The sequence below is a fragment of the Equus caballus genome, chromosome X, assembly GCF_041296265.1.
Source record: "Equus caballus isolate H_3958 breed thoroughbred chromosome X, TB-T2T, whole genome shotgun sequence".
Lineage (NCBI taxonomy): Eukaryota > Metazoa > Chordata > Mammalia > Perissodactyla > Equidae > Equus > Equus caballus.
The window spans coordinates 96118039-96137016 of NC_091715.1; the positions used below are offsets into that span (position 1 = coordinate 96118039).

At 37.2% G+C, this 18978-nt stretch overlaps 1 protein-coding gene across 7 annotated transcripts in view; it reads left to right on the forward strand.

The window, feature by feature from the left end:
• The window catches only part of DIAPH2 (diaphanous related formin 2), an 814964-nt gene that overhangs the window by 78806 nt on the left and 717180 nt on the right, over positions 1-18978 (forward strand). For 4 of the 7 annotated variants that reach the window (XM_023634106.2, XM_023634104.2, XM_070258086.1 and 1 more), the window contains one exon: positions 2586-2606. The exons of the other annotated variants lie outside the window; for them this stretch is intronic. In XM_023634106.2, the coding sequence (XP_023489874.1) occupies positions 2586-2606 (21 nt within the window). The remainder of the gene's footprint in view (positions 1-2585; positions 2607-18978) is intronic. 7 annotated transcript variants of the gene reach the window in all.

The window sequence follows — 18978 nt, forward strand, 5'->3', positions numbered from 1 at the left end:
ACATGTGAGAATTATATTTACGTTTAAACATAAATTGTACATTTCCCTCTTTAACACTTGCATTAGTCATTTTGTATGGAATTGAAAACCAAACAAACAAAATATGAACTCAATAAGAAATGTCCAACATTCTCCTAGGTTCCTGGGCGAGGACAATAAAACAAGATGAAACTATACACAGGTGTGTGCTCAAAACCTGTTCCTAAAGCAAAGGAGAGTCTTTTGTTGTGTAATTAACTGTTAAAATTAGCATGGAATAAGAGAATATAGAGGAAATTAAAAGATAATGATGGAAACTATTGCTTAATTTTTTCCTCTGAAAGTCCCATGGATATACAGAATAAGTTGTGTGAATATTAAAGGAAAAAGTGGCTGGAGTAACTCTGTCGGTGATGACTGGACTTTAAATAAGGGATTGGAGAACCGCCTCTTGTCTGCATGAGCTGGACTCGTCTGCTCGTTGTAGCAAGTGTGGTTATGGACCTGACTTAGGGTAGTTGCTACGTGTAGATAATTTGGCCACAAATAATCTGGAAGAGTCTATATTTTCAAAACACCAGCATTTCTTTTCAGAAATGGAAAACCAAGCTTTGTTAATATGCCAACGTGGTCACACCAATTCATAATCCTGAAAGAGGAGCAAAACATCAGGGATTTAGAGGGAATCTTGCATGTTATATCTTAACAGCATACACAGACATTTATGAGGAAAAATTAGTCACTGAAATCCTAGCGTTAGTTTGCCAGATGCCAGTGTCCTTCTTAGAATATTTCTACCTTAAATCACAATCCTTGAAGTTGAGATTTTAAAATATGTAAAATTCTATTTTTGAAGGCACATGATCCATTGAGAGGTGTCATTGATTTAAGAAAAATCTCAAAAGGAAAGAATGTAAAATAGTGATAGCAGAAACATCTATAGATTGTTTTGGATTCGTCAGTATAATAAGGAGTTGAAAGTTGCAGCATTTCTGTGTGTGTGTGTGTTTGTGTGTGTATGTGTGTGTTGTACTTTTGCTTTTGCCATTTTCAGATATTTTCTTTCTCAGGTCTTCTTTTCCAGACATCATTTGAATATGGTGAAACAACTGAACCCAAACATGACCAAACCAATTTCTCTTAGCTTCCCTTGGCCATGTAATCGATTTGCTGTATGTGCTTTAGTTAAATGCAATCATTTTGCAATCTGAATGAATCATTAAATGGGCCATATTCTGGTCGTTTCACTGAGTATAAACCTGCCTTAATTGTTAAGACAGGCTCACGTTCTTTTTTTAGTTTCATGTCTGTGCTAAATAAACAAGGGACAAATAAGACCTTTGTCTTTTTAGTGCGAGGAAATAATTTAGGTCAATAGCATATCTTTCAATTCAGAAGACTGATAATGGCATCAGAGAGGCTTTTATTCAACTCAGTAATCACTGCCTGCAAATAGTCTGTTGAGTGAATATTTAAGAAAGCTCCTTCTCTCTGTGGAAATTCATGGATTCCTCTGAAATAATTTACTTAGAAACTGTCGTTATCTTTTTGTGTCTTGTGGTATCCTGTTCAATTTAGGATTCTTACTGGGATTTCAATTACATTGGATTTTTATTTTTAAGTACTAGCTGAAAAATAGAACATGTATTGCTATTGGATTAATGGTTTTAGATTATCGATTAGCTCTTTTTTGGTCATTGCTTGATATTCAAGTGTAGGAATCTGATAATAATGATTTGACTTATATTTGGATTTTGGCATAAAAGTATGTTTAGGACTATGATTTTGCTTCTTGCTTTCTTAGACACAATTCTGCCTTTTAGAAATTCTCTTATGTCTTATCTATTAGGAAAGCTCAAAGTTGCAATTTTTGAACTGTTCCCTCCTTAGGAATATCTGCATGTTTAGATGTCGAATTCTTCTTTGTCTTCACATTAAATAGAAAACTCTGATCTTATAATAGAAATGCTAGGATGACCTACAAAACTAGAATCATAAGCAATCTATCTTCTTTGTAATTTTCAAGTGTAATACAAAACAATATTATAAACCTTAAGTTCATAGCAATATAAAATATTCCAGTTTTCAACCTAAAGTTCATTTCTTAATGCATGATTTTAAATGCAATATTTATATTCTAAAATACCTTATTTCAACCTTAATAGTATACCTGTTGTAACAAGGAAAGAAAAAAAAGCAGTCTTTGGAGAAAAAAATCAATTATCTATTGATAATTTTTTTGAGGGGCTGTGGCCTGGTGAAATATCTGATGCCTGATTTCACTTAATGTTGCATTATTTGATATTTAGATTGTACGCTATGAGAAGCCCGTTACAGTACATTTTTTTAAGACATCCTCAAATAGTAATAATCTTTTATTTGGGAATCCTTATTCCTCAGACTTAACACATTTTTGAAATATGCTGGAAATTATACTGATATGTTTGTTTTAGCCTCTAGATCTGAAGTATTAAGAGTATACATAGGGTTAGCTACTTACTAATTTACTAAACACTTAACTTCAGTGAAAAGCTTCTGATTACTAATACTGTTGCTATTTGTTTTTTTTTACACCATAACCACTCTCCGTTGACCACTGCATGCAGATAGTTGGAAGTAAAGTTACGGTGAGTACAAAAGATGTGTCTTACCCTTAGATGTGAATTCATGCTTTTGAGAATTGAATGGTTTTTGCTTGTAGTAGTTTATACGTTTGGTTCTTCTGTTGGTGTATGTTTTACCAAAGCAGTGAAATGAATATTAAGATCGGGTGATTAAAATTTAGCTATGGTAAGTATTTTTCTGGTGGTTTGTGGAAATGATTTAGAACTAGAATGTGCTTGTATATTTTCTCTTAGAAAGTTTAATTTTTTTTTTTGGAATTGTGCCTGTGTTGGTCTTTATGATTCTGATGTGATTTTGTGTTTTGAGCAGTTTCTCAGGATGCCAGGGAGAGATTCCTAAAATGTTAGTTTATGCTAACAGGAATTCTTATTGAAATATCTCAGGGCCAGCCTGGTGGCGGAGTGGTTAAGTTCGCGCGCTCCACTTTGGTGGCCTGTGGTTCGCAGGTTCGGATCCTGGGCACAGACCTGGCACCACTCAGCAAGCCATGCTGTGGTGGCATCCCACATGAAATAGAGGAAGATTGGCACAGATGTTAGCTCAGCGACAATCTTTCTCAAGCAAAAAGAGGAAGATTGGCAACAGATGTTAGCTCAAGGCCAATCTTCCTCACCAAAAAAATTAAATAAATAATAAAATAAAATAAAATATCTCACTTTGACACTGAGCACATAGCATAAAGAAAACAACCCTTATGTCCAGTCAGGAGGCCTGGGTGCCTGTCTTTGTTGAGTGCTACTAGTTGTCTCTGTGACTTTGGGCAAGTCCTGTAATCTCTCTGAGGTTCAGTTATTAAATGGAGAAATTGAAGTGATTGGCTTACTTTATCTTTTAAGCTTCTTTCTGTCACTGTCTTTTAAAGGTTTTATAAGCAAGGCACTGTACTTCCGTGCCATAATTACATGATACACTGTCACATAATACACCAAAAGTGGCCTATATTGTAATTGAGAGCTATTTGTAATTCCCTGGCTTCAGGACTAAGCAGTCTGTATTTAGAGACAGGGCGGAAACCTTATCTTTAATATTACCAAGTACCGTAATATCTAGAATACTGAATGTATTTAATATTTATTTTGCTTTAAAAAATTGATTTCTTTTTTCTTTTTTAATTCGTCTGACATCTAGGGGAAAAAGACATCAATCTTTCAGGATAATTCCAAAAATCAGCAGATATTCCTTTAGTGCTTATTATGTGCCAAGAACTGTGCTAGGTGCTCTGAGCGCTGGAAAATAAGAATGAGATAAGGCCTTATAGTTGCAATAATATATGTGGAAATAATCCAACCAGAAATATTGTGTGCTGATTGTAAGTGTAATAGGAACTCATCAGCAGGAGAGAGAAGTAGGGTTAGGGTAATTAGAGAAAATTCCATGCAAATTTCTGGACTTAAGCTGGGCTTTCAGCAAGAATGAGTTATGATGACTGGGATTTAAAAATATAATTTTTTTTATTGCTTTTTCTCCCTCAATCCCCCCAGTACATAGTTGTATATTTTAGTTGTGGGTCCTTTTAGTTGTGGCATCTGGGATGCCACCTCAACATGGCCTGATGAGCGGTGCCATGTCTGCACCCAGGATCCGAATGGGCTAAACCCTCGGCTGCCGAAGCGGAGCGTGTGTACTTAACCACTCGGCCACGGGGCTGGCCCTGATGACTCGGATTTGACTATGGAGACGAGACTATGGAGAAGCTCTCAGATTATAGAAGTAATATTCACTGCAAAGGCTCGGAGAAAGAACCAAAGTGTATTTCAGGGCGGGAAGAGGGAAGTGAGAGGTGAGGTTGACTTTACTGGAACAAAGAATGTATATTGGAAAGATTCAAAAATCAACTTGAAAGTGGATCTTGATGTCCGGGCAGAAGATTCGAAATTAGTTTGAGCAAGGGAGTAACATGAGGACTGCAGGGATTAAGAAAAATAAATTTGATAGCAGTAGGTAGGCTGGATTAGGCTAATGGTGGTTCTCAAACTTAAAAGTGTATCAACATGCCAAGAACTCTGCGTCTTTATCAAGCACCACAGATTCTGTTAAGGTAGTCTGAGGAGCACACTTGGAGAAATACTGGGTTAGGACAGAGTCTACCTAGGAGACTTGTGTGTGAGGCAGTGAGGGTGATAAAGGAACCTTGAGCTTAGTTTAACGTGGGCCAGAGCCAGCCTATGTTTCTGGTCTTGGTGCCATAAGCAATCCAACGGCCTATGCCCGAAGCCAGTGAAGTATTACCAATTCCTTCACGTGCAGTTACCGAGTTCTGTTGATTATTTCTCCCAAATGACTCTCAACTCCCTCCCCTAGTTACCCACACTGTTGCTTCCTTAGTGCCAACTCATCATTTCACACACCTGTCATTGCTGGGGACTCTTAAGTAGTCTCGTAGTCTTCACGCTGTTTCCCCGCATGTGCGTGTTCTGCCTTCTTACCAGAGATCATGCTGTTTTCCCCTTTAAAACTTTCAGATGGCTCCCTGTTGCCCTTTGTGATCTTCTCCCTGCCTCCTTTTCTAACTTTACCTCCAGCTGCATTCTTACGTGTGCCTGTCCTCTATCTGCACAGGAACACTTGGCAATTCCTTAACATCCTATTCTTTAGTACCTCTAAATCAAGCATATTCTATTTCTTTGAGCTAGAATGCACTTTTCTTTAGTGTGCCCAGCAAACTCTTAAATATCCATCAAGATTAAGCTTCATGTCAATCTTAGAAGGAGAATCTCCCCTTGATAACTCCTTCCTTCCCAAAGCACCATGTGTATACCTGTATATAATAGTTAACCTATTTTATTATAAGCAATTATTTCTATGTCTTTCTTCCCCAATGAACATAGCTCCTGCCCTCAAAATACTAGGTCTAATGGGGAAGACAGACAGGTAGACAGAATAAAGATAGGGCCTGAAGATGCAATGTAGTAAAGGTTGCCAAGTGGCAGGCCAGCAGGCTGTATATGGTTCGTGGAAAAGTTTTGCCTTGTCCGAGGGTGTTTCGAAAGACAGCATGATAAGATAGGGGTTATGCATGATCTGCAATGTAAACTATTTCATACCGATTGTCTTATCTGTGCCCTGCTTCTCAGGTTGGAGTTTGCAAATCCTGCTCTAAAGGGAGGAACGATAGGAATGAACTTCTAGAGGAAATGATGAGGGATTTGTTCTAGAGTTTAGGTGGGAGGGGTGCCTTAAAGGGAAAGATTTTTTTGTTGTTTTCTTGAGACTAGAGAGAGGAGTGAAAAAATAATATTTCAAATCACTCTGGTGAAAGTCAGGTACAAAGGGCTCATTTTTCATGGTCTCATTAATCTTCAAAAGATGGGAAGTAGGGCCGGCCCAGTGGCATAGTGGTTAAGTTCACGTGCTCCGCTTCAGCGATCCAGGGTTTGCGGGTTTGGATCCTGGGTGCGGACCTACACACCACTCATCAAGCCATGCTGTGGCGGCATCCCGCATACAAAATAGAGGAAGATTGGCACAGATGTCAGCTCAGGGACAATCTTCCTCAAGCAAAAAGAGCAGATAAGAATTTCATAGAAGTGTTCCAGAGAGAAGAAATTCTAGAATAACCACTTTAAGTACTATGGTTGCCTAGAGATTATATATATTGGCCGAAAAATGAGTGATGCAGAAGCCAGATTGAAACTAGAAAGATGGAATATGTAATGAAGCAGGTCTGCAAGGCCCTGACTTTCTTTTGTCTGTCCAATGTTGATTAGAAGCAGAAATGGAGGCAATTGAGTTCCTCTCCATCTCAAACTGCAGTCAGCCTTACTTTTCACTATTCTCCTTTATAAATTTTACTTTAAAAATCAGGCTGGAAAACTGCCTGTTACCTGAACATAACCAGCCCCTCTGCCTTGTGCAGTCTTGCTGCTGACTTTGCTCATTATATCTTTTTCTGCATAGAATGTTTTCTTCCTTTGTCAACATTCTGCCATCCTCCACAGCTCTTCCATGAAGCTATCCTGATTCCCACCCCATTCCCCCCCAACCCCAGTTGCCACTTAGTAATTGATTTGAACTTCTGTAGCACTTTATTTTTAACTCTTTTATGGAATCCCTTTCTACTTTATCTTATACTTTCTATTACGTTATATGTTCCTTCTGGCTTCTGTTACAATACTCCTATTTTACTTTAGTTTATAGTAATGTATATCTTTGAATAATACTCTCACCCTAGGGGTCTGTCTTTTTATGTCCACAGTATAGATCCTCTGAAGGGATGCAGATTTTAGTAGAGGCAGGTGGCCCTTGGTTCAGATTCCCACTCTGCTGCATCCTAGCTGTGTGACCTTGGACAATTTACTTAACCTCTCTGAACCTCAGTCTCCTCATCCATAAAACGAGGATAGCAGTACTAAATTCAGGCTGAATTTGAAGTTTATTGTTTATATTTAATATATTTAACATACAAAGAGGCTTGCAAATAGTAGGTCTAAATTACATTTTTCATTAAATGTACTGAATTCTACAAAGTACTTGGTATGAAAAACATAAAAACACGAAGATTACATGGTAAAATGAGATAAGTCTATGAGCTGCCTCTTTTTTTGGCTAAATATTCAAGATGTGTGCTGTTTGATGGGATTTATTCTGGGTCGAGAATGGTGGGAAAGGTTCAGCTGGATGGAAAAAGGAGACGGCTTCGCCTGTTTATTAGAAGCTGTGTGTTATGTGGTATAGATTATTGCTGGACTTTGAGAAAAAAATGAAAAATCCGTCTGTGGTCTCAAGATCATATTGACAAGGTTATTTTAAAGATTTAATAAAATAGTTGGAGATTTGTTATAGATATCATCTATGAAGGGAAATGATAAAATATCCTCCTGTAGATATCTTAAAATAGCAAAGGAGAATTTGCAGTAGGATAAAGATGGAAGGACCTGAATGCGTTTTTCACTGGCTTCTAGTTCTAAGTGTTGTACAACTTTGGAAGGAAAATAAATTGTTTTTATTGTTTAGTAACACATTGCAGAAAACAGATTTAGAAAACAGCTAAAATGATTGATTTGATTTCGCTGCAAGCCAGGAATAATTTATCCACAGGTGGAGAAAGAACCATTCTTCTGTGGGAAACAAAGAGTAAGAACTGACGTGATTACATGTGATAATTGGAAAATAGAATTATAACGACCAGACCTTACACTGTTAAATTTATATTGATCATATATGTGATATGATATGATACATATATCAGATATTATATTAGCTTATGGTAATTTAATGACATAAATACTTGAATGCCTGGGGTAGCAGTAGGGGATTTGGGGGCTGGTGTTTTAGCATCCGAAAGACCTGAATTTGAATTTGTTTTAATCAGCACTCCTTCATTCCCTGTGACATGGTTAACCTCTCTCACCACAGTTTGATTCCTTTCTTGAACCAAAAGTTACTGCTCCTGTTATGTGCCAGGCACTATTCTAGGTGCTCAAATGATGAACCATACAGGTAAGTTCCTCACGGAGCTTACATTCTACTTGGGAAGACAGACAATCAGACACATATTAAGTATAATGGCAGGGAGTGGGAAGAGCTATGGAGGAAAACAAAGCAAGATGAGAAAGCAGACGGTGATGAGGGATGCGCTAGTCTAGGTAGGCGAGCTGTACGACGTTTGAAGGGAGACGTGAATAAAATTGGGGAGAGCCATGCCAATATCTAGGCAAGAGCTACAGAGGCAGAGAGAGAACATCAAGTGTCTTGGATTTGAGGCAGGAGTGTGCTCTGAGTTGTTGAAGAATAGCAAAGAGGCCACTATAGTTGGAGTGGGGTGAACAAGGGGAAATATGGGGGTATTTAATACCCAACCCCAAGAGCTCGCTCGTTAAGGTGACGACAAACATGGTTAAGCATAGTGGTGGGTTGTAAGTTTGGAAAGGTAGGTTGAAGTCATTTTAGAAGGAACATGTTGAGGAGTTGGTACTTTACTAGTGAGAAGTCCTGGAAGGTTTTGAGCCATGGAATGACAAAATCCGAGCTGTATTTGGGGAAGGTAAATGGAGCAATGGAAATTGGAGGAGTTAGACGGTACGGCAGGGAGAGCAAGCTGGGGGTTGTTGCAGTAGCTGAAGTTTTAAGACCCTGAACTGGAGAGTGGTTAGACAGGACCAAATGGAGGGTATAGAAGAGGGAGAGAGATTGTGGAAGTAAAATATGTCAGCCTTGGGCCGGCCTGGCGGCGTAGTGCTTAAGTTCGCACGTTCTGCTTCGGCGGCCTGGGGTTCACCGGTTCGGATCCCGGGTGCGGACATGGCACCGCTTGGCACGCCATGCTGTGGTAGGCGTCCCACATATAAAGCAGAGGAAGATGGGCATGGATGTTAGCTCAGGGCCAGTCTTCCTCAGAAACAAGAGGAGGATTGGCAGATGTTAGCTCAGGGCTAATCTTCCTCAAAAAAAAAAAAAAAAAAAATAGCCTCAGCAAATGGTTAAAAAGGGTAGAGGCGGCATGTGAAGGAATACTGACTGAAATTTCAAGCATGGGTAACTGAAACGATGGTGGCTTCAGTGTTCACCAAGAAGTCAGGAGCAAGATTAAGTTTGGAGTGCAAGGTGATGAGTTCAGTTAGACATGTTAATCAAGGGGACATTAGTAAAATCCCAAACACAAGAATAAAGTGATTGCCACACAATATTTCTTTAGTGCTTATAGCATTAAGAGTAGGAGTTTATAATTTGGTTCTCTGTTTCAAACTCCTACTTTTACTATTTTAATTATACTCTCTGCACAGTGCTGCTGAATCTGTTGTTTATCTTTCTAATAACATTTCCTTGTTTATAACTGAAGCCTCCATATCTGTATAAGGCAGTGAAGGCCCTGTGTCCTTCTAGGGGACTCAGTGGACCCGGATAGAAAGGAGCTAATCATTTTCATGGCCTATAGTATTGCTCATCAGATAAGCCATTTTACATGATGAAGATGTCACATTTGTATCTTTTGCAAAATTTCTGAATAATCTGAGTCAAAAGGACAACCCTGTCATGGGTGAAGTTTAGGTACAGATGTATGTTTCTTTCTCCCAAATGGGGCATGGGGATCACCGGCTCTGATTGAGTGAATATTGCAGGCCTTTTTTCTCAAAATAGAGCCAAAGGAATTTGTTCCCCCAGGCTGGTGAAGAAGGTCATACCGAAAGAAAGTTCTTGTTAAAAGTATAAACTTATGGCCAGGCTCAAAGTAGGAAATCCAAAATGCCACTGATGTGTTCCTTCCTATAAGCCACGTAGTAATTAATCATACTACCCATAAAATATCACTAAGTGTGGCAGTATGTATTCGTGGGCTGTTAAGCTGCTATTGCGTTATTAAATTGAAGTTTTATTAGTCTACTGATTGAATAGTCTCTTAATGATTACTTCATGTAATGTTACACTTGTGTCAGGCCGACTAAAATTTGAATATACCCTGTGAAAAGAGATCAAATCTTTGCCGTTTTTTTTTTTTTTTTTAATAATTGTGTAGTCCAGAAGGGGGAGACAAAACATTGATTATTGGAGTTGGAAGTAGCTGCTTCATAAGAAAACATGACTTTCTTGTGCTCCAATTTGATTGTTTTTTCTTATGGGTTTAGAAATTGTGGGATAGTTGCTACTGTAAAATACTTAGTTTTATGGTGGTGACAATTTTGTTAAAAATCTAAATTGAATCAGAATAAAAATAACCAATGCAATTATTTTTAACTAGTGTATATAAAGTAGGAAAACTCATTTGGTAATCAGATGAAAATAAGACCTGAGACTGTTTAATGATGGTATATTATAAGTGATCTTTTAAAAATAGCAGGAGCACTATTAAAGTTCCAATTTTGGTCTTTTCTAATTTTACATTCATTATGAGCAGTAAGTAGCTACCTTCCCATTTCCTTATGTTTTAATACTACAAGCCGGCTTGTGGATTATGCTTGTTTTGGATAGGAGTATCTGCATATGTTTTGAAAGGTTTTATTATTTAAATTTCCATTCAGTTTTAGAACAATTTCTTATCAATCCCTTGCCTTCCAGTGCATTGTCATAATTACATTGTTTCATCATGCCAGATTAAATTCATTGTTTAAAGAATGCTAAAATAATGTAGATTATAAAATATTAGGAAGTTGTCTTACCTTGGGCATTTGGAAATGTCTGAAAGACAGTATGAATATTGACTTTATGCTTAGACATATATTTTGTAAATTGATCACATTAATATTTATGAGTATGGGGTAGTTATGTTTTATATCCTGATACTGGAAACAAAAAGATGTACTCTTCATGTAGGATTCTGCACTGCGACTTTATTTCCTGTGTATTTTGATTGTGATCATGTTAGAAATTTTTATTGAGGATATGTCTCTGTGTATATAATCAGGTAAAAGGATGCATTTAAAATCTAATGCTTGGTATAAGACATTTAAAACTAGTATAGCCATTATTTTATATTACATTGATGGAAAACTATGACAGAAATTCAACTATGGCAAAAATTTTGACCGGCCATATAGCATGAGATAAATATATAGGTGTTTTTCTGTGTTTGTTTTTGTTGTTAAGTAATATAGTCTCTATACTATGTCTCCTTTAGAAACTCTGTGTAAAATTGCCTGTTGCCATTATGAAACTTAAAGTGGAATGACACGGATATTTTTTATGAGGCAATGTTTTCTTGCTCCAGTTAGCCTTGTCAGCAGGGGAAAAAGTGGAAACAAAAAGATTCTGATCAATATTAAAGAGTTAGCTTGCTCTATATCAAATTTTGGCTTTTTTCTCACATATTTGATTCCATTTCCTATTTCAGTTAATCACGTTTTTTCTATCTGCTTATCTGTTAGGAAAGGACGGTTTGATTGAACCAAAAGTAGCTCCTTTGAATGGGCTAAGGGCAGAATAGAATCATCTTCAGAATGCCACCTTAGATTTATAAAGTGCTTTAGCGTTTTTAAAGCCCTTTTTTTGTATTTTCTCATTTGAGCTACATATTATATGTATTTCTGTAGGTTTGTACATCAATTTTTTCAGGAAGACATTGGCTCCATCTCCAAATCCTGGGGTCTGGCCTTGTCTCGTGGAGTTTTGTTGAGTAGTATATACTGGCCAAAGTATTTCCTGTCAGTGGTCAACAGGTATTCATGACTTGAATTAGTATCCTGTTTATATGCCCGCATGAAACGCTTTGTGGGCCTGCATCGCTAAATTATGGTCATGTGACTAGGAACATTTAAGGTCATTTTTTACTGTGGTCACCATAATTCACATCCCAGGATCAGTACATTAACTTCATGTGCTATTAGAGTTGCAGCCACAATTAACTATCGAAACAATATAGAAAACAAAAATGAATTTTAAGAACATCAATCAAAGACGCAAAAAGCTTTCTGGGTTCAGTTTATATGCTGATCTGTTTGTAAATTTTTGCTCACCTGTCATGGTTCCTTTCTTCAATGAACTTGTGATCTAAGGAGAAAATAATTGCCTGTGCAATATGTAATTCTTGTGCTTTGAGTACTGTAACTACTTTGTTCACTTTAGGTAAATCATTTCTGCTCATTGATGCTGATGCTTTTTTGGCAGAGTAGTTTTACATTCAGAGGGCTGTTTTACAAAGTGTGATTGGCAACCGTACACTAGATATAGTGTGTCTGTCTGTATCTTTTGATCCATCTGTCTATCCTCTCAAAGTTAAGTGAGCTTACATAGCTTCCCTCTATGTTCGAAAGCTGAGAAGTTACAAGAGAACTGAGACTTTTCCTCAAAATTATTTCAGATTTTCTTATGGGGTAGAATGCTTTTGCTTAGAATGAGAGAAGGTATATGTTATGGGCTGAATTGTCTCCCCCCAAATTCGTATGTTCAAGCCCTAACCCCCCAGTACCTCAGAATGTGTTGGAGATAGGGCCTTTAAAGAGGGCCATTAGGGTGTGCCCTCATCCAATCTAGCTGGCTGGTGTCCTTATGAGAGAAAATTTGGACAAAGGAACACCAGGAGGATGCACAGAGGAAAGACTGTGTGAGGACACAGGGAGAAGGCGGACATCGGCAAGCCAAGCAGAGAGGCCTCGGAGGAAACCAACCCCGTTGACGCCTTGAGCTCGGACTCCACCTCCAGAACTGTGAGGAAGTAAATTTTGGTTGTTTAAGCCACCTCCTCTGTGTTTTGTTGTTGTTATTGTTGTTGTTATGGCAGCCCTAGCAAACCAATGCAGTGTATGATCTTTATTCTCTTATATTTAACACTTAATAGTAGCTGACCTTTAGAGGACACCGAGTGCCAGGAGCGGTGCTAAGCGAGTTCCGTGTAAAAACTAACTTAATCCTCGTAACCATGATCACCCCCATGTTATAGATGAGGAAAGTGAGGCTTAGAATAGCAAGGACATTGTCTGTGGTTGCACAGTGAGTAGGTGGGAGAGGCAGGACTGGAACCCGGTCAGACTGACTTCCGAGCTGGGCCTCTTAAGCAAAACTTAAGTAAGAATTTGGTGGATTCCAGGCGGTTGTGGATGATGATCATCACCACGCGTGCTTCCCTTCTCTAACATTGTTATTATTTAGTCCTTCACCCATTGCTTATAGGTGACTGTTATCTTCCACCAGCTGGAGGATGCTTGTAGGCCCCACCAACAGCCTGCCTGTGGGAAAGCTACTCCATCACAGAGACTTAAATGCCCCTATGCAAGTGTTGCTCTCTGGGCCCCAAATGACTGAGCAGACGTGGTCTTTGTGCTTTCCTAGCAGATACTCGCAAACAGGTAACAGCAACTCAGATAAACAGAACATACTGGGCAACTAAAATGTGAGAAAAGAGATATTGCTGCTCTATGAGCCAAACATAAATATTAGAAATAAGCCCATTTTTAGCAATGGCCTTTAATTCTTTTGAAGCCATTTTTCCTGTGTCTAAAGTAGATGAAACATTGTGCCTCTTTGAGTCTTATATCATCAGTGTTCACCTTTCTTATGCACTCTTGCCTTTTATAATTAATTTCAATTAAACATTAGTTTTGTTTAATTAATATTGTGTAATTAAAATGCTTATAAGCTCTCAAAGGGCAAGAACTATGTCTTAATACACCTTAGACATTTTCAAATACACTAGGCTATAGCAGTGATAAAATAATTAAACATCCTTTTGTTCAATGTCTACATATTCACCACCCCTGTGACACTGAACTGTATGTAAACTGAAATCAGAAAGCTGCGTTCATAATGCTTTGCAAGAGCAGAAGTCCTCTTCCATTGGAAATGCAGTTCAGCATCTTAGAATCTTATTTTTTTCAGGAATAAACTAAATTTTTTTCTACTGCAGTTTAGGCCTCTTTGCTCTTGCCGCATTTCCTACTTCCACTGAGGACAATTGTTCGTCATCACCCATGTAATCTCTCTTAGGTCCTTGTAGATTTAAGTGGCCCCTCCGCTCCCTCTTCTCCCACTTGCTCTAACTTTTCCATATAGTGCTGCCTTCTTTTTAATTGCTTTTGCACTGTACAGCTGGGACCCTCAGAACTGTAAGTGCTACTTGATAATACACCCAATCTAAATGCTCTCATTCTCATTTTCCTCAGTGTGTGTGTGTGTGTGTGTAGTTCCTTAGTTTTAGCAGTGACACTGCTATTGATAGTGACTATGATTTTTGCATACAGATATGACTAAGAAATACTGAGAGCTCTCCCTCCATCCTTTTCCCATTATCTAGGAAACTCCAAAAAGAGCTCTTCATCACACCAACTACAAATATCCTGGATCTTTCACCTGTGGAGTTTTTCCTCCAATTGTTTTTGCCCACAGCTTGGTGGACAAAGTGAATCATATAGGAAAGCCACCACACAAAGTGGATGCTTACAGCATAAATTATACCATAGTGAAAATTACAGCGTTTGGACTCAGAAGACCTGGGGTTTGGCTCATGGCTCTCTCTCTTCATGGCTGAGTGATTTGAGTTGAAACACTTAACCTTTCTTGAGTCCACGTCTCTTTGTCTGTTCCTACCCTGCCATCCTAATAGAATTATGAAGCACTTTGTAAACTGTAAGACACACTACATATTGAAATCGTTGTCATGGTAATAATGGAAGAAATGATCCTCATGGTATTTCCTAATATATATTTTTGGAAGAAAGTGCTGAACCACAACTGTTGCCAGCTTACAGTGACGCATGCATTCATACGTCATTCCTTCTTTCCTCATCATCAGTTGAGAAGCCAGTTCGATTATAACCATTGTAAGAGCTCAGGTCTTCTAAGAAGGCTCCCAGACCACAGACTACATTTAAAGTCACCTTCTTTATGAAAAGGTACAACCAACCATGAGGATTATCCCTCTTCCTTCATGTCAATATTAAAATATCTGCGTTTTAAGCTGCACAGCCATGTGCCCTTTCTCATTTCATTTGAACTCTTTTCTCCAGCTGAATATTGTACCTACTCTACAAATTTGGGCTTCAATATCTACTTCTAGATGAAGGATACACGAACTCAGAAGTAGGAAAGTTTTCAGGAGTATTATTTTGAGATTTGTGGTAGTAGTTGAGAATTTGGCTTTTTTTTTTTGAGTAGTGCTAGATGTTTAAATACTACAAAAGGCTATAATTCCTTTAAATATACATTTTAAACCAAATATATGATTTAGAACAAATGCTTTTCAAGTTTGTTATTCCCATTCTAAGAGTAATACAATATGGTTCAGAAAATTGGATAACGCAGTTAGGGAGATGGAGTTGAAAAAAAACAGGAAGAAACCCATGCCCCCAGCCCCTAACATAAATTGCTATTAATAATTTGGTACTCATATCCAATTGTGTCTCTGCTGCGTAGCTATATTTTTTACATGGTTTCTACCACTCTTGCTATCTATACTTCCCCTTCAGAAATGTGTCCCTATTTTATGATGAAGGAAACTGATGCAGATAATGTTTGGTAGATTAGAGCTTCTGATAGCAAAGTAGTGTTTTAATCAATCCTGGCGCCCTCACTTCACTTAATTACAGTCTGCTGATGTAAACTCAGTATCAAGAAGCATTGGATGCCTTGAAAGTTATGGCATGATTTTATCTTTAGTAACGTTTGAGCATGTGAACAGTTAAGGCCATTTTTATGTGTTTTCCTGGATAGCTTAAAAAAATCTAGTGGAAAATGTCCATGATCTATTCCACTGTTGGATGGACATAATACACAAATTGCTATCAAGATAGGAAACAATACTAAATTTCAGTTGTCTCAGGTAACTATTTATAATGATACATTTTTCTTATTTATGAGATAATGACTAATTCGGAGAAAAATCTGGAAGTATTGAATGGGTACAAAATAGCAGAAAAATGTATCAGTAAGTCTCATGAAATTTTGTAAGCATCTATTTTCATTACTTTTGGGGGGCGCTGTTGAATTACTGTTGCAAATGAAACAAGCTCTTCATTTGGAAGAATTACTTGTATTAAACAGACGACTAGGCTGAAATAGCTGCTCAAACAATTTCATGCTTTTGTTTTTAATGTAGTCCAATTATAAAATGTCACATCAGATTGTGAGTATACAAGTGCATAATTTTATTTCTGAGTTATCACATTTTAAGAAGTTGATTAAAATAACCCCAAATATTTTATACGCTTTTTGTATATCACAGATTAACCATTTAAACTGAGTTGAAGCAAGATTGGAACTTTGGCCGTCGATACCTTTACTAAAGGAATTGATCAATTATTTTATAGTTACTTATTTTGTCCTTTTTATTGTTGAATGTGTAAGGAACTCACTACTACATTTTATTATTTGCTCTAATTTCTTATTTTGAGAAATTTCAAATCTGTAGAATCATTGCAAGAATATTACAGTGAATACCCACACCCCTCACCCAGATTCTCTAATTGTTAACATTATGTTATATCTGCTATAATCTGTCTTTTCTTTTTTGTTTCTCCTTTTTTCTCTTTTCTGAGTCTTAGTTGCTGATTTGTAACACTTTACCCCTAAATACTTCAGTGTGTATCTCTTAAGAATAAGACCTTCACCTGTATAAGCACAGTATCATTTTAAAACTCTGAGAATTTATTTATTTATTTATACAATACTATTATCTAATATATGGCCCGTATTCAAATTTCCCCAACTATCCCAATAATGTCCTTTGTAACTTCTTTTCTCTAGGATTCAGTCAAGTATCATGTGTTACATTTATTTGTCATATCTTCCTAGTCTTCTTTAATCTAGAACAGTCTCTAAACTTTTAAAAAAAATTTCATGATTTCATTAACATTTGATGAAGCCAAACCAGTTTGTTTTGCAGAAAGTTTCTCAATTTGCATTTGTTTGATTATTTCACCATAATCAGATTCAAGGTAGACATTTTTGTCAAGGATGCTGCGTAGGTGATGTTTGTCCTCAGTGCGTCGCATCCTGAGACACGTGGATATCAGAGTGCCCCATTATTGATGATGTTAAGTGTGATCATTTGGTCAAGAATGTAACTTCCGTATTTGTCTTCGTAATTTTAGTAAGTGATATATGGGGTTATTCTTTGAGGTCACGTAAATAACCTGTTCCCCAGCAACATTTCACGTGGTTTTAACATCGGTTGATGATTCTTGCCTGAAGCAGATTATAGCTAGGGCTTTACAAAATGGCGATTTCTAATTTCATCATCCCATCTACATTTCTCATCTGGCATTCTTCTTTAAGGTAGATCTTTCCCTTATTTCCCCTTCCCCTTTTAATTTTTTTTAATGCTAGTATGGACTAATGGATTCTTTATTTAAATTCAGTTCTTTGCCATAGCTTGTTGATAGAAACTCTGTTAAAGCCTTTCGATTGCTTACTGAAATTAACAAATAAAATGAAGAAATTAAATAATTAACATCTGTTTGATTTGAACTTTATGAGTTAATTATACCCATAATACTTTATTAACTTTCATCCAGGAACAGTTCCGTGTGCCCCTGTCCCGCCCCCGAAGAAGAAAACATTAGACAGGTATAGTGGAATTTACAGTAATGAATGGCCAGGTGGCATAGTGGTTAAGTTTGCCTGCTCCGCTTTGGTGGCCCAGGGTTCATGGATTCAGATCCCATGCCTGGACCTACACATGGCTCATCAGGCCATGCTGTGGCAGCATCACACATACAAAATAGAGCAAGATTGGCACAGATGTTAACTCAGGGAAAATCTTCCTCACCAAAAAAAAAAAAAAAAAAAGAGAGAGAGAGAAATGTCTAATATGACATATTTATTCCCTGCAGTTGTTATATTTGGGCCTTACTTAGATTCATTGCTGCATAGTCCTTTTGATTCTAAACATTAAAATCTACTTTTGTATCTTATCAGATATAAGAAATTTTATATCAGATTGCTATTTGAGTGAGAATACCTTTAGACATCTTTATTTTCAGAGTTCCACTATTCTTTACAAAGTCATGACAGTTTATCTTTAACTCTTATCAAGCAGGAATCTATAAATACCCACAAATGTGTTTTCTGGGGGAAAAAAAAGCAACATTTGCATATAGGAATGTGGGTTGTCATAGTGTTTGATCATCTAGAGCAATGCTTTTCAAACTCTCTTCCTTACACGCTGCTTACCCGAGGCTCTCGTAGGTGTGCTTCAAGGCTTCTGCAGATTTTTTCCCCAATTCTGTTTAAAATGAGAGCTTTACTTGTTTTAAAAGGTTACAGACATAACACCAGTGTTCAGAGACACCCAGATCAGTAATTTCTAAGACCAGAATAATTCATTTTTGTGTACACCTCAGAATGCAGCTTCTCCTGGCATCTTTAAGGGTGAAGTATCCTAAGATTGCAAGAGATGCTATTTTCAATCTCTTAACATTTATACATACTTATTTGTGGAAATCTGAGTTTTCCTCATACAACTAAAAAAAAAATGTGTAGATCATCTCGACACTTTGTCTAATAGGACTGTAGCTCTTTTATAAAATGCCTGATGTTAGATATTTCTGTGTATCCAAATAGACTCATTGTTCTTCTTGAATGACTTATAAAATCAATTCCCACTAATAGAATACCACTTTAATATACTAGAAAAAGTGGTTAGTCTTTGGAAAAAAAGTTTTTAAACCACTAATCTTAGAGAAAATATCCATTTCAATGTGAAAATTTAGTATACCCATTATTTAAAACATACGTTTATGTGTGTGAATTTTAGATGTATTTTCTTTTGTGGGACATTGAATCAGGACTTTAAAATTAGCTAAAAATTTAGTAAAATTAATAAAACAAGATAAAGGGTGGGAATTAGGAATTCTTGCTGCTCTTAAGTAAAAACAAGAGTAATTTTTTTTTTCTTTTTGAGAAAGATTAGTCCTGAGCTAACTGCTGCCAGTCCTCCTCTGTTTGCTGAGGAAGACTGGCCCTGACCTAACATCCGTGCCCATCTTCCTCCACTTTATATGTGGGACGCCT